This window comes from Oxyura jamaicensis, chromosome 1, assembly GCF_011077185.1.
Source record: "Oxyura jamaicensis isolate SHBP4307 breed ruddy duck chromosome 1, BPBGC_Ojam_1.0, whole genome shotgun sequence".
Taxonomy (NCBI): Eukaryota; Metazoa; Chordata; class Aves; order Anseriformes; family Anatidae; genus Oxyura; species Oxyura jamaicensis.
Window position 1 is genome coordinate 59,841,910 of NC_048893.1, and position 13,938 is coordinate 59,855,847.

Below are 13,938 nucleotides of genomic sequence, written 5' to 3' on the forward strand. Positions count from 1 at the left end.
ACAGGAGGAGGGCTCGCTTTAAGGTGTTTGGTAACAGCTTAGGGATCCCTCTGCTTTTACAGCTGTAGGTGGATTGGGGTCTCCTTTTCTGCTTGAGGAATTTGGGGGGAGGGGGGTGAGGCTGTCGTGCTTTGCTCTGTAGGGTTTGGTAGCTCAGTCTCTGTGATGGCAGTAGTTGATGAAGTGCTGGTTGCTGGAGAACTTCCCTTGGAAGCTCACTGGGAAGGGTAGTGACTTCTGGGTTTTACTTGATTTGCGCCATCAAAGTGGAATTCAAAGCTGTTGTTGTCCTATGAATGATAGCTGAAAGGATTTATAGTTAGGAATTCTGGGACAATCCTTAATCAATGCAGTCAAATGTTAGTTATGTGTGCCCTGAGGGAGGGGACAGTTACTCTGCTTGTGTAAATAATGCTGCCTTCCTCTCCCTCTGCCCTTCTCCCTCTAACCAAACAGGCCAGGATCAGCTCTATCTGTTCCATTTCATATGGTGAAATGGATGACTGGGACAGCAGCGATGATTTCATTCAGAGGCTGGACTTTTCCAGTTGTGGAGAGGAGGGTGAAGACAGAAGTCTACATGAGGAGGATACCCTGAGCTCCAGCCCTCTCAGGAGCTGCAACTCCCAGAAGTGGCAAGGGGAGAGCCCTCTCCCTGCGACCCCTCACAGGAAGCTCAGTGAGATTTTCCTGAGCAGAACAAAAGCCTGGGTGAGTCCTACCCTGAAGTCTTCCATGGGTGTGACCAGGAGCTGTGGAAATGCTGAGACACCGCTGCACATCACCTGGAAGAAGCTGCAGCTCTGTGACACCCCACATACTCCCAAGGTAATGTCACCCACCTCTTTGTCTGGGTGGGCAGGGTCTGCGGCATCCCTGGGGTGGTGCTGAGTGTGTGATGTGGGGAGTCTGTTCTAGCTCTGTAGAAAGCATATTTTTAGTGCTAACCCTTGTTGGCCTTCTCTTCTGTTAGAAACCTGGACCGTGGGCTCCTTAGCTATGGAGTGATTATTCTGCAAGTGTGAACACAAACCTGTGTGTGGGAGCAGGTGTTTTGACTCTTTCCAAGCTGTTGTTGAAACTACTTAACTGGTATTAGTTCAGCCAGACTTTTTTTTTTTTTTTTTAAAAAAAAGGCACCCATGTGCTTTGGCTTCCTGTGCGTCCCTCGTGCTCTGCTTAGGGCACTGGACATCTGTATCATCTCTGTAGAAAGCATGCACTGTGCTCCCAGAGGGACAAATGCGCCTCTTCGAGGTGCTCGTTGCCCCAGGGGGAGCTTGGAGGCAGGCAGCTGCCCACACTGCATGCTCTGTTCAGCTCATTTTGGGATGAAAGTGGATTTTCTCTTGAAAGAGCACGTTGAGAGTGATGTTGCTGCTGGGGTGTACTTTGTCTACTGAAGCTGGAAGACTTCCAACCAGCTCGTTGTTCATTGATGTTACTTCTCTCTTCGTGTGTAACTGAGCTGTTTGGTGATCTTGGGGAAGGCAGGAATTTGTTCTCAGGGCAACAGATCAGTGTGTGATTGTGGAGGAAGACTAGTCCATCTTCCTCTGCATTGCTCTAAGATGTCATTTATCTACTTACCTGGCTTGTTGGGATAATGGTCTCAGCCCCCTACTTTCCATGAAGCTTCTTGTATAGAATATAATACAACTGATCCTGTCTTCTGTGAGTGCAAGTGTGGACTTGGAGCCAGCCTCTCTATTCCTAAATATATCTTGTGTGTGCTGGCTTCTAGCATTCAAGATGTGTGATGAAATGGAGCTCTTTCAGGCCTCACAACATTCCTCCTCTATTGGTAGGCCGGTTGCTCCTCTGCTGAAGTAGCACGTGTCCCTTTAATACTTCTGAGCTAGGATTTGACTTCTCACTTCCATCAAAGGGCTTCTGTTTCTGCTCCCCTCCAGAAATGTGGCTTGGCGGAGAGACGGGTGGCCCTATGACCACACATGACCAACTACATGGCCATAGGTACTGAGGAATGCCCTGCACCTCTCCAGGGGGAAGTGGCTCTAAAGGGCCTCACTCCACTTTGGTTTCTAGTAAGCTGCAGTAGACAGGCTCTAAGGGCCTCAATCTGCCTGTGAGGGTGGCTGGGAGCACTGATCATGGAACATTTGAAGGTGGGAGAAAAGGTATGAGCAGAGCCACATCCAACTGTGTGCAGATGGGCCCTGGAGTCCCAGCTAAGGTGTGTGGCAGAGCAGGCACACAACCACATGTTGTGTACATACCCAATCCTCAAACACATTGCTAGAGATAGCGATGATAGCTGCCTTGCTTACCCTGTGTGTTAGCAGCTGCTCTTAGATGGTGTTACAGGAGACAAGTCTGGTTATGGAATAGAGCTCTAGTAAGGCAGATGGAAACTGCAAGCATGCAACAGCAGGCTGTGATGGTATTCTATGTACTCTTCTTGACTTGTGGCTAGACCAGATCGTAGCCACAAGCCTATAGAGCTTCTTGGCTCCTGGGTAAATTGGACTTAACCATATACTGCTTTTGATACATCTGTATGCAGAAGCTTTCCAACCAAGAACAAGGGTATATAGATTGGAGCTTGATAAAGTGATCAAGATGGACTTTAGGGTTATAATAACCCAGTAGCTGAAATTGCCAGTATGGTACTGAAATAGAGGAATGTCCCAGAAGTAACTATATCCCTCAGTGCAGCATCAGTTAGGCCGATCCACAATACTGAGTGCAACTACCTTTTCTTTAGAAACATCAGGACATCAGGGAGGGGTGGGAGGAGTTCTAGATATCAGTGAAGACGTGGCTCCAGAATCATAAGAGGCAACTCTATTGGATCAAAAAGACAGGTAGAGAGTTCTGGATTCAAAGGCCTTTCTAAAGGCTTTCCTCTAGGAGAAAGAAATGTATTAAAAACTCATTTGGACTTTTTACTGCCACCTTAAACTGAAACAAGTCAGATGCAAACTGAAAAACTAGGCTTATTTCAAAAAAGCTGGTATCAACTGAAGGGGTCAAATATCACAAAGCTGGTTGATTTTTTTTTCTATTTTTGGATAAAGATAGGTGTTTTTCTTAAGTTATGCTTTACTTGGGGGCAGGATTTTAACCTGGTAGACTGAAAACTAGTGGCCTGTCTTTTGTGGGAAGCTGGACTAGACTATACAGAGGTTCCTTCTGAATTTCACTTCTAAAACTTTAGTTTTGTTTCTAAAGGGGACCTGTTCTCTTGTCACTTTGTCAGTAGCGATATCAAAATATTTCTAACATCTTTCCCATCGTAATGCTGCTTACTGCTGAGGAACCAGAAGGAAACTCAGGTTGTGTCCCACCTTATCTTCCTGGCAAACCCGTCCTGACCAAACTGATGCAACAGTCCGGGTTTGATGAAATTGTGTCTTCCGTGTTAATGCAACCACGGTGCAATTTCTGTGGCTCTGTAGGTGGGAGAGATGAACAGCTGGTTCCTCTTGAGGACTGAGCTTGTAGAAGCGTCTCTGCAGCCCTCACCCAAGACAGCAGAGAACAGTGAAATAGCTTGGTGAAGATCTTAGCATTTTGTGGAAGAAGAATAAAACTGTCAGGGCTAAGTCAAGCATGCAGAGTTCTAGAGATTTCCCTGTCCTGAGGAAGGGAGCAGAGTTCTCCTTTATTTACAGGACAGCAGTAATTTTATTCTGACATGGTAGCAACAAAACACACTTTGGCTCATCTACTGTTTTTTTTTTCTCCCCTCAATACAGAGCCTGTTATCAAAGACAGCTTTCCCTTCGTCTGGGTCAAAGGTCCCACCCAAAGGCTTCCGACATCTGAGATTTACTCCTGGCGCTGACTCAGATGACTCTGCCCAATCTTCTCTTGTCAATATTAATCCCTTTACACCAGAGTCATACCGGCAAATGCTCTTTCTTCCTAATGGCAAGCGGAAAGTGAGAGGAGACATGTAAGTGAACTGTTCTTAAATAACAGGTGGGAAGGAGTCTGTTTGAAGGAGATAAGCAATGAAGGAGACATCTAGTACCCAGACTTATTTGCTAATGATGAATCATCCACTTCAGTAGCACGTACCGATGGAAAAACCAACATCCTCAGACATGAGAGTAATAGAACAGAAATATGAGTAAAACCAATAGTTTCACTTATTCAGAAATGTAAGTGAGGGCTCAACAATTAACCTCAACATTTTGGCTTTAGAAGAAAACTGCACCTTTCTTCTGACCATAGGCAGGGGGGAGTTAGATTGGTTTCTGCCCATATGGACTCAGAAGATGCACGTGTTTGTATGTAATATCGATTGTTAAGGTGGGAACTTGCTATCATTGACCTGCAAAAGCACTGGTCCAAATCTGGTTTGAGTTAGCCAACACACAAACTTAGTCAAGTACATGTGTACTACAATGTTTATCTTTCATAGCCCCAGCTATAAGAGCACAGAGGCTTCTCCCTACCCCCTTGAAAGCACAGCAGGGCAGTTTTTTCCATCACCTAAGAGCTTGTTGTGCAAGGTTGTTTTCCATGTATCTTCACCAGAAATAAGGTAGCCGGCAGAAAGGTGCCCTGAATGATGCTTGTGTCCTGTGGATACTACAAAAACTGATATATGGAGGATTTTTCAATGGAGACTTCCTAGCATGAGTCTAAAGTCTTTCAGGCTTCACCTAGAACCTCACAGCATACCAATCCTTTGCATCCTTTACAAAATACATCTCTGGGATGGGATTTGATTGTTTTGTGAAATGTTTTTATGTCAAATCTTAGTTGGTTGTTGGACTGAAGTGATGCATCTAGACTTTCCTAAACTTCTCTTATAGGAGGAATTCTGATCCAAGAAGCCAGTTAAAACAGGGTTTATATACCAAGGTGAGTGCTTCTGCGTAATCTCCTACAGAGAGCACAAGATGCTAGCAAAGATTTGGTGCTTTAAATTTATTCACCTATTTTTAAATCATGGCATTGTGACAGAAGATGGGTACCTCTGATAGAATCATTCCAAGCTGGATGTATGATCTTAACATTTAAGATAGCAAACTTGGAAATAATTCTGGAAGGAAACTTGCTAAAGCAGATCTGAAACTTTGACAAGTGATCCTAAGACTCATCTATTTTGGTCAGTAGGTCATTCTGGGAACTATAACTTGGGCTCCTTGCCTTGGGGGTAAAGTAATTACTGTGTTGCTATATTACTGAATTACTGTAAATAATGCCAGTACCTTTGTGGTTTGAAGAAGCAGGTGTTTTACCATAGTTATGAACAAGTGTACTGAGCATCCTCGGCTGTAAAGGTAACATGGGTTCTATATTACAAAGAATATATGTACCTGTACTACAAAGACTTGGGCTGAATGGCTCTGGTGTGGATGAGTTTTGAGATCTGAGTTTCAACTGCAGTAGTCACAATGGTGAACTTCTGAAATGAGACAGCAAATTTTTTATTCACCTTCCATAGGCAAATGTTGCTGTAGTAGCTCTCATCAGGTGAGCTAAGACAATACTTCTACTGTTTGAATACCACAAACAGCATATTGTGCTAGGTAGCAACCTTTGCTACTGTGTGCAACCACTGAGAGGAAAGCTGAGGTAGAGGAAAAAAGGGACTCATCTAGAGACAAGGGATAGTGTCAGTAAATGCTACCTACATCCATGGCCCTGTGTACTTTGCTATAGCAAGTATGAAAAACAAGGTTTCACTGGCTGAAAATCCCACTCTGACCAGTGCACAAATGAGGCTCTAATGAGGCCAGCTGTGAATGGGTGTTAATCTGGCTCAACACTGAAGCTTTGCTGGCAGTGCTGGAGAAAGAGCTCAGCGTACCCTTGCTGGGCCTCTCCCTGCTGCTGCTCTTTGCTCTACTCCTGCTGGTCTTTGGTGTGGTGGGAGAGCTGTGCAAAGGGCTCTGGGCTTCCCCTTGCCCTGGGCTTCCTTGTCCAGCAGTGTCTGTGCTTCTCAGTGTCCCTGATAAGACCCCACTATGGGTTGTGTAGCTACAGAACAGCAGGCACTGCCTTAAAATGCAGAACCAAACTGCCTTGCTGTTGCTGATGCCTGTGCTTTGCTGACAAACCTCTGTGGCAGGCTGTGTTGGCCTGGCTGCATGGGGCAGGAGCAAAGTCTTGTGTGCCCCTGGCCATGTTGGCAGAATTGGGTACAGTTGTTCTTCCTTCTCCATTTTATCTGGGAGAAAACCACTCAGCCAGGTGGCTTCTGGATCACATCTGTATTCAGGTGTGGCAAGAAGCTCCATTTTCCTCAGCAGCACCTCTAAGTAAACATCTCTTGTGCAGGTAGGTGGAACTGTTCGTTTTAACTGTGAAATATTTAGGCTTACTGGAAGAATAATGGTACCCTCTAGCAGAGAAATCTGGTACTGCAGAAAAACCGTAGTTCTACCATGCGATGTCTGGGGCTACCACAATTACTGTTTTCTTTAGATAGAAGCCTCAAATAACTTGACTTACTGAAATGTTAATTTGCTTCAATTATTAGAATGAGCATGTTACAGGTATAAAACTACTAGGATTTGAATTTATTTCCTGAGTTAAGGCAACTGTACATTACAGTATTTTATGAAATACAGCCTGTTGTGAAGACTTACTGCTTCATATGGGCCTCATCTTACTGGCTGTAGGAACCAACTCTTTACCTCTTTGCTTTAAGGTCATATCAGTCTAGCAGCAATCACAGCAGTGCTTTATTTGGAAAGCAGTCCAACACGAACCCCCATCCCTGTAAGGGATGCAGGATGAGGAAGAAAAAACAGCCCATTCTCTTGTTCACTTCATGCTCCACTGCTTATCTTTTCTTCTTTGCTTACCTCCCCGTCCAGTAGACATGACTCTACATGCAGTACCAGCATCTTCTATTTCCCTGGGGACTATAACTGTAGCAATAATGTTCCAGCTGCTCTGCAGGCTTTTAGCCCTCTGTGGAAAAGTGGCTCCTGGTGAGGAAATAGCTGGAAATACAAATACTGAGACCTGATAATATGCAGTTAGTCACAGCTGGTACATCAAGCCTGATGAGAGCCTGGACTGATGCAGAATGCCCTTGCTGCAGGCATTCTTGCCTAATAGAGTAAAGCAGCTCTTGTGTTACTGGGGCTGCATTAAACTAAGGCACGGAGTTTCTCCTGAGCCTAGAGTAGTCATACCTCTTACTGAAACCCAAGCTCTGTACGGGAGTCTGGCTAATTCAGCAATAGTGGATGTCCACCTATCAAGGCTGGTAACAGCTCTTCAAGGCTGCAGTACGTGGGCTAAAGACAAGTACTTTGTTCCCCACTGTGCTTCCCTGCCTGACTCCATCAGCCATGGGTCTAGGAACTGGGCAGGGCTGCAAGGAGAAGAGATGATGGCAATAACCCAAGGGTGCTTAGGTGTGTACAGCCAACTGGATTCTTTCCCTACTCCTTAGCTGTGACTTCTAACTATGGCTAGCAGGTCATGATTTAAAAATAAAACAAAAATCTTGGCCAAGTCAGGTCAAGGTGGCCTTTGTTAGGTGGCCAGAAAGAGTGCCACCTCTTTGAGTGGAAGGACTGGAAGCATATCTGCATGTGTATATAGAATCTAGAATGGGAGAGGGGGCAAAATGGGAGCTCTGTGTAGGTAAATGCTACACATCTCTAAAAACATGGCAAATGTTATCTGACTTTCAACTCACACTGTCTCTGCTGTTTTTATGACCTTCTAGAGATGTCCTCTGAAAGAGAGCAATATGGTTTCCCGCTACAAGAAGGAATTTCTGGAGCTAGAAAGGATTGGTGTGGGAGAATTTGGCTCCGTCTACAAGTGCATCAAGCGCCTTGATGGATGTGTTTATGCCATCAAACGCTCCAAGAGGCCTCTGGCAGGATCCTCAGATGAGTGAGTGTGCTAGCTAGAAACTGTTGGTTGAAATGATGGATGTGTTTTTGGGAGTTGTGATGGGAAAGGAGGGAGTGTAGACCTAAAGCTATCTGAGAAGTGTGGTAGGAACAAAAGCTGGCTGCTGTCCCACTGACAAGTGGGAAGGTGGAGAAAGTTACCGCTTTAGGTCTGAATGTGAATGTCAGAAGAATCCCCAGGCATTGTAAAGCAACATGGCAACTTACTAAGCTCCTCCGATCCATACAGCCAGTCTGTCTTTAAAAAACGTGTTAAACAGCTCATCTGTGGCATTGCCCTCCCCTGCTGTGCAGCCTTCCTTCATCTGTATTGACCAGGCAGTTGTCCTGCATGTTGACATACTGAAGCAATGGGTTGAAAGCTGCCTCTTTGTCTTCAATAAGACTCATTCAGTATTTCTGACAGCTACTCAACCAGTTTGTGGTGTTTCTGAACATCCCTTTTAAGGGCTGGGTTTTGCTTCAGTAGGTGAAAGCTAGTCAGTCTGCCAAAGCCCAAGGGAAAGTCCAAAATACTTCTGCTTTCCCTCTCCCAAGACAGGCTACAACGTAGGGCTCTTTTCGTGGTCCTGAGCAGCCCCTGATGCCCTGTCCCCAGTACTTTTTCTGTGCATGCTTCTCTAGGCAGCTGGCGTTGCGTGAGGTTTATGCTCATGCTGTCCTTGGACACCACCCCCATGTTGTGCGCTACTACTCAGCATGGGCCGAAGACGATCACATGATTATCCAAAACGAGCACTGTAATGGTAAGAGCAGCGCTATTAAAGGCTGAGGTGTTGGGACAGGTGCACTTGAGATGAGTATCTTTCAGTCCTCTTGGCTAGGAGAAAGGCCTCATCAGCTGCAGAGGGCTGGAGTTAAATAATGGGGTGAACTGTTCACTGGTGCTGCGAGCAGGGTGGTACACTCATCCAAGTTTGCTCTGGCCATGTAGCTTGTTGGGAGATGCTGGAAAAGACACCTCTGACTACCAGAGGAGCTGTGAAAGGCGGTGTGTAGCTCTCCTTGCTCACCTGGTGTTGCAGTCTAGCAGCTGTGATCACTGGTGACAGCAGTTTGGGGTAATAACTCTAAATCCGGTGGAGGTAACCATTAAACATGGGGATCACTTATGTATTTTTGTTCTAGTGAATGAACTTTTGAGACTAAAGGAGAAGTGGTGAAAAGAAAACTGATGGGGAGTGAGGCAATGGTATTGGCTAGTTCTGTGAAATAGCCAAGCTGCCTTAATGGAGACCTAGAGAATTTCCCTGCTTTGTCAGATGTTGCGCTCTTTAAATTACCACTAGAGGATGTGGGATTAATTTCATTGCTCCGCTGTTCATATACCTGCTTTATGCCTGTAAAGATGACAAAAGTAATTAACCTTTCCTCTGTAGACTTGCAGCAGCAGCATCAGGGTCAGCCCTTCTGGTGCTGTAAGTAGAACTGCAGTTGCTTAGTGCCTGGCAGGCAGCAGGGTGCTCCAAGGCAGTGGGAAGGCTGGTGCCAAGTGGTGATATCCAACTCTGAGAAAGTGCTTTGGTCAATAATTTATATTCTAAACATGCTACTCCATAAAGTCTTTGTCTGACTATTTTCTCCTAGGTGGAAGTCTCCAAGATGCACTGCTGGAAAATGCAAAACGTGGACAGTATTTCCCTGAAGCAGAGCTGAAGGAAATCTTGTTACAAGTCTCTATGGGGCTAAAATACATCCACAACTCTGGCCTTGTGCACCTGGATATCAAACCTAGTAAGTGTAGCACTCTTCCTTTGCACTGAGTGCTGCGGGCTGGATGCATTAGTGCCTTAAAAAAAGGAGTATCTTGCCCTAGAAAGTGAATGTCTTCTGGATTTCTAAGCTTTCCACCACTGTGGCTCTAAACCAGAACCTTTTCAGATAGTTGGCAGGCTTTAATTCTTATGATCCTCATAATCCTGGTTTGTGGGAATCACTCCCACTAGTGGAGCAAGTAGGATTGCTAAAGAAGATGGGAACTTTATTTGCTGCAGTTGTGTTGCACAGTGCTCAACCTCTGTGAGAGCTGGAGTGAAGTGAATATTTATTTCTTCTGTATTACACTGGGGGACAGAGTTTCTGCAAAGTATAGTAACAAGCTTTCTTCTGTGCAGCTGAGTATGGACATATCCACAGCAATGTTTCCTTCGCAGTTGCATAGCTACATCCCTACAGAGGATCTCCTTTTTTGTGCTGAAATCATGCTCCCAGCTCATGGAACAGAGGGAGGGGCAGAAGAGTTGATTGTCCCGGGATACTTTATGCATAAGATACAACTGTCCTGTCAGTTGTACTGCTGAATATATAAGCAGAAAGCACATGCATGATTTCTCTGGCTGCAAAGCTTAGCTAGGTTGACAGGTGGGATTTCTACAGAGCTGTTAGACTGACTGCTGCAGTCAGATTGCTCCAATAATAGTTGCTAAACCTCACTGTCTTGCAGGTAATATCTTCATCTGTCACAAGCTGGCAGTTGAGGGCCATGCTGGGCAGGAGGAGAGTGACAGCGAAGATGAATTCTCTTCTGGTGTGATGTATAAGATCGGTGGGTTTTTTGCTTACTTCGACTTAAAATTAGGGCTGCCCATTACTGCTTGATATTGCTATGTCCTAGTTGCTGAAGAGATCTGCATGCAGAACTGATAGCATCATCCTAAATACCTCTTGTACTTCCCAGAACTAATTCCTCTGAAGTGACAAGTCTTGGAAAACTTGTTGGCTTGTTTCCAAACCCAGATTCCTGTGCAGAAGCAGGCTTGTTCTCTTACTCTGTTTCTGATTACTCTGGTGCTCTTAAAAAGCTGGCTTTTGTTGGAGATCTGCTCCTGACTGCTTTGTTGGTAACTCTTTTTTTGTTTTAGGTGACCTTGGCCACGTGACATCAATAACAAACCCCCAAGTGGAGGAAGGAGACAGACGGTTTTTGGCCAATGAGATTTTGCAAGAGGTAAAGTTGCTGGTGGGAGGACAAGGCGGTGAGCAAGTGGAGAGATCAGCTATAGTAAAATCACTATTCTGATGCATTCCTCATCTTATCTCCTCTTTCCTGTGCTAGGTCTGGTTGTGAAATCAGTGAAGTTAATTGAATAGTATAGGCTTGAGTATTGTCCTAACATACTTCATACTGTTCTAATGTGCTTCAGAAGTGACTTCGGATTATCTCAACTATTTTACCTGTAGTGGGTAAAGGGGACAGAGTCCATTTCCCGTTACATATCCAGCGGACATAAACTGTTGGATGTGACTACTGAGTAATGTATGCATCCAGGCAAATGCTTTGCATAACAAACACCAATTAGGTAGGTAGTTTGGAGAGGTAGGAGGCATAGCTGAGGAGTTACGCACGTCCTCTTCTTAAACCTGCAGTAGTTCTGTCACTCTGGCCAGTGAGCAAAAAGGGAGTCGGTATGTAACAACCAGCTTGGATGTGTTCACCAGCTCAGGTACTTAAGTAACACTATCTTCCTGTGCTGCAAGTGGATGTAGGAACGGTTTGGTCAATATATCACATGCAGCCTTTGGTTTGACTTGGGTATGCCTGTCTTACTGCCTTGTGGTACAAGCAAGAGGCACGTATTTGTTAGGTGTCTGTCCCCTAGGTTTGCTCTGGTGATTCTAGTGTGGGCTGCAAGCTCCTCATGAGTGGGTGAAAGCTAATGTGCCATTAACAATTAACCAACAATATGACAAAACTAAAGCAAATTACTGGCCAAAATTTTTATCCTAAAGAGGAGGAAACTAACTGGGACAGTGAAGGCAGTATCATATACTTGTTTAGCTGCTGTTTTTTGAGCTGGTATCCCAACACCTGTGGGTATAATGAGTTTTTTCTTCTCTCTGCAGCAATACTGCCATTTGCCAAAGGCAGACATCTTTGCTCTGTCACTCACAATAGCTCTAGCAGCAGGTGCAGGACCACTGCCTCACAATGGGGCCATGTGGCACCACATCCGCCAAGGGAATATCCCATTGATCCCTCAGAAGCTTCCCAATGGCTTTCTTGAACTCCTCAAGGTGAGTAGGTAGCCTTGACAGGGTGGGGATTTTTCCAATTCACATGTGATGGGGGAACTTTTAAACCATGAACTCCTCTGAACTCCTTTGCCTTCTAGCTCATGATCCATCCTGACCCAGTGGAAAGACCTTCTGCCACAGCTCTTACTAAGCACCCAGTTCTCCGTCCTTCACTTGAAAAAGCCGTGCAGCTTCAGAAGCAGCTAAATGTGGAGAAGTGTAAGACTGCCATGCTGGAAAGGTAGGGCTTGTGTGGGCATGAGGGAGAGAAGACAGGTCTGATCACCAGGCTTGAATGTAGGGAGGCAGTGCTGGGAGACAGCATGCAGGAACACTCAGTTAAAGTGCCTGGAGCTGGAAGGGCTGTGAGGCTCTAGCTAGGGACTTGCAGTGCCAAGGCAGCTGTGGTTCACATCTGGTTTTGAGATGGTGGCTGAACTAGAGCAGTGAACTTGCACACTTACTACAACCATGAGTGATGGAACATACTGATACCATGTGAGGCCAGATAAGAAAACTCTACTGAACAGATAGTGGTCTTGCACAGCAAGCTGAGAAAAGTACATGCTCTGGGAGAATGGCAAGCATCAGGGAAGGAAAGCAATTGAGAAGAAGCATATACCTTTATTAGATACCTGCTGCTTGGAGTGACACTGATCTAAGTTTTACCAATGCAAATACTGAAACAATGTGGAGGGGGAAGATTGAGGTAGGGATTCTTCATGCTGGTGCTGGTCTGTGTGTTCAGTGACCTGAGGCATGGGCTACTTAAACCTTTAAAGTTGATCCAGTCAGGAACAGAAACTGTGGAGAAACCTATAGTACTCTTTATGTCAAACCTGGTGTCAAAAGTAACCATTCAGCAGAACTGCAGTAACCCTACTGTGCAAAATTGTTCACAGATGATGGGGATTCATACATAATGTAGTTTTCTTCCTTTCCTCTTTTTTTCTCTCTTCTCTGCAGGGAATTAAAAGCAGCCCGCCTTGCCCAGACCCTCATGAAGGACAAGCCCTTAGGAAGTGCCAAGCTACCAGAGTCTGAAACCTCTTCTAAGCGGAACAGCAAGCGCCTGGTGGGAGGGAAGAACAGTCGCTCATTTAGCTTTACTTTGGGTTACTGAATTTCTGTGTTGTCCAAGAAAATTCTGGCTGCTGAATGGCCCTGTGAAAGCAGAGGGTCTGCCCAGACCAACACCCCATATTAGCTCTCCCTGTTGTATTTCTTGTTTCCCTCATTGGCTATGATGAGATGTTGGCTGAGGAAAGGGAAGAATGACTAGCTCACAAATATAAGGTGTGATTTAAGAGTATTTTCCTCAGTCTTACCTGTTAATTTCTTGTGTAACTGGTCTTGTTCTAGACTATTTTCCCATACAAGGGGAAGGATGGCATTTACTTCTGCTTCCCTTTGTTTAGATGGACCCTATTATTGATAATGTTTCTGTGGTCTTAACACTCTGGCCACCTGTGTACCTTTCAAAGGAAATCTGGTTGTACAAGGAGTACAGCATCATTGAGGGAGGTGAGAATAACAGAGCTTTAACTACATGTCAGGAGGTAGACCTGTTACATAGCAGTCCTGATGGACTTAGGGTGAATTTGGAGCTGCATTTCACTGAGGGAGATAGAGTGAAGGAAGTGCTTTTAGTTAAGTGGGCATTGCTTGAGGAAGCTGAAGGAAACTTCCCCTCCCTTAACTTTCAGCAACAAGCATGAAATTGTGGAACTGAAGTCGATAAGCTTTAGCAGAACAGCTTGTGAAGCACGATGTGACTTATGTTGATTGGAAAGGACTTTTTGCTTGAAGTGGGGGGAATGGCTTCAGTGTGTCCTGGCAGGTGGATCTGTATCACTATTGCCATTCTGGTCTCTCACATGGAGCCAAAACCTGCCTGGACTATCCAGCTTGCTACCTAGATGGGGGAAGTTAGAAAGCATTTAGTGTTGTCAGGCTTTCCTTTGTTTTGGAGTTGCCTATGTGAAGTGTGCATTTTAATGTATAATAAATCTCATCCCCCTGCTAAATGTAACTTCCTGAATTCTTCTCAGTCGCATGTCTA

At 45.1% G+C, this 13,938-nt stretch overlaps 1 protein-coding gene across 3 annotated transcripts; it reads left to right on the top strand.

Moving 5' to 3' along the window:
* Positions 1–13,629, top strand: WEE2 (WEE2 oocyte meiosis inhibiting kinase). Of its 3 annotated transcripts, none has more exons than XM_035315729.1 (12): positions 1–64; positions 457–828; positions 3,723–3,922; positions 4,791–4,839; positions 7,670–7,842; positions 8,487–8,608; positions 9,450–9,596; positions 10,306–10,407; positions 10,724–10,809; positions 11,706–11,876; positions 11,975–12,117; positions 12,843–13,629. In XM_035315729.1, exons 2-12 carry the CDS (start codon positions 496–498, stop codon positions 12,997–12,999), a joined length of 1,683 nt encoding a protein of 560 aa, XP_035171620.1. In that variant the 5' UTR covers positions 1–64; positions 457–495; the 3' UTR covers positions 13,000–13,629. The 3 variants fall into 3 exon arrangements, with proteins under 3 accessions (XP_035171620.1, XP_035171622.1, XP_035171621.1); XM_035315731.1 differs by having other exon boundaries at positions 10,724–10,797; XM_035315730.1 differs by lacking the exon at positions 1–64 and adding an exon at positions 124–227.
* The last annotated feature ends 309 nt before the right edge of the window (positions 13,630–13,938 follow it).

What these genes read in the sequence shown, in the direction of transcription:
- WEE2 (XM_035315729.1), top strand. Translation starts at nt 496, where the DNA reads ATGGATGACTGGGACAGCAGCGATGATTTCATTCAGAGGCTGGACTTT. An exon ending in GCTTTCTTGAACTCCTCAAG is followed by an intron (nt 11,877 to 11,974) that starts GTGAGTAGGTAG and finishes TTTGCCTTCTAG; the next exon opens with CTCATGATCCATCCTGACCC. An exon ending in AAGACTGCCATGCTGGAAAG is followed by an intron (nt 12,118 to 12,842) that starts GTAGGGCTTGTG and finishes TCTTCTCTGCAG; the next exon opens with GGAATTAAAAGCAGCCCGCC.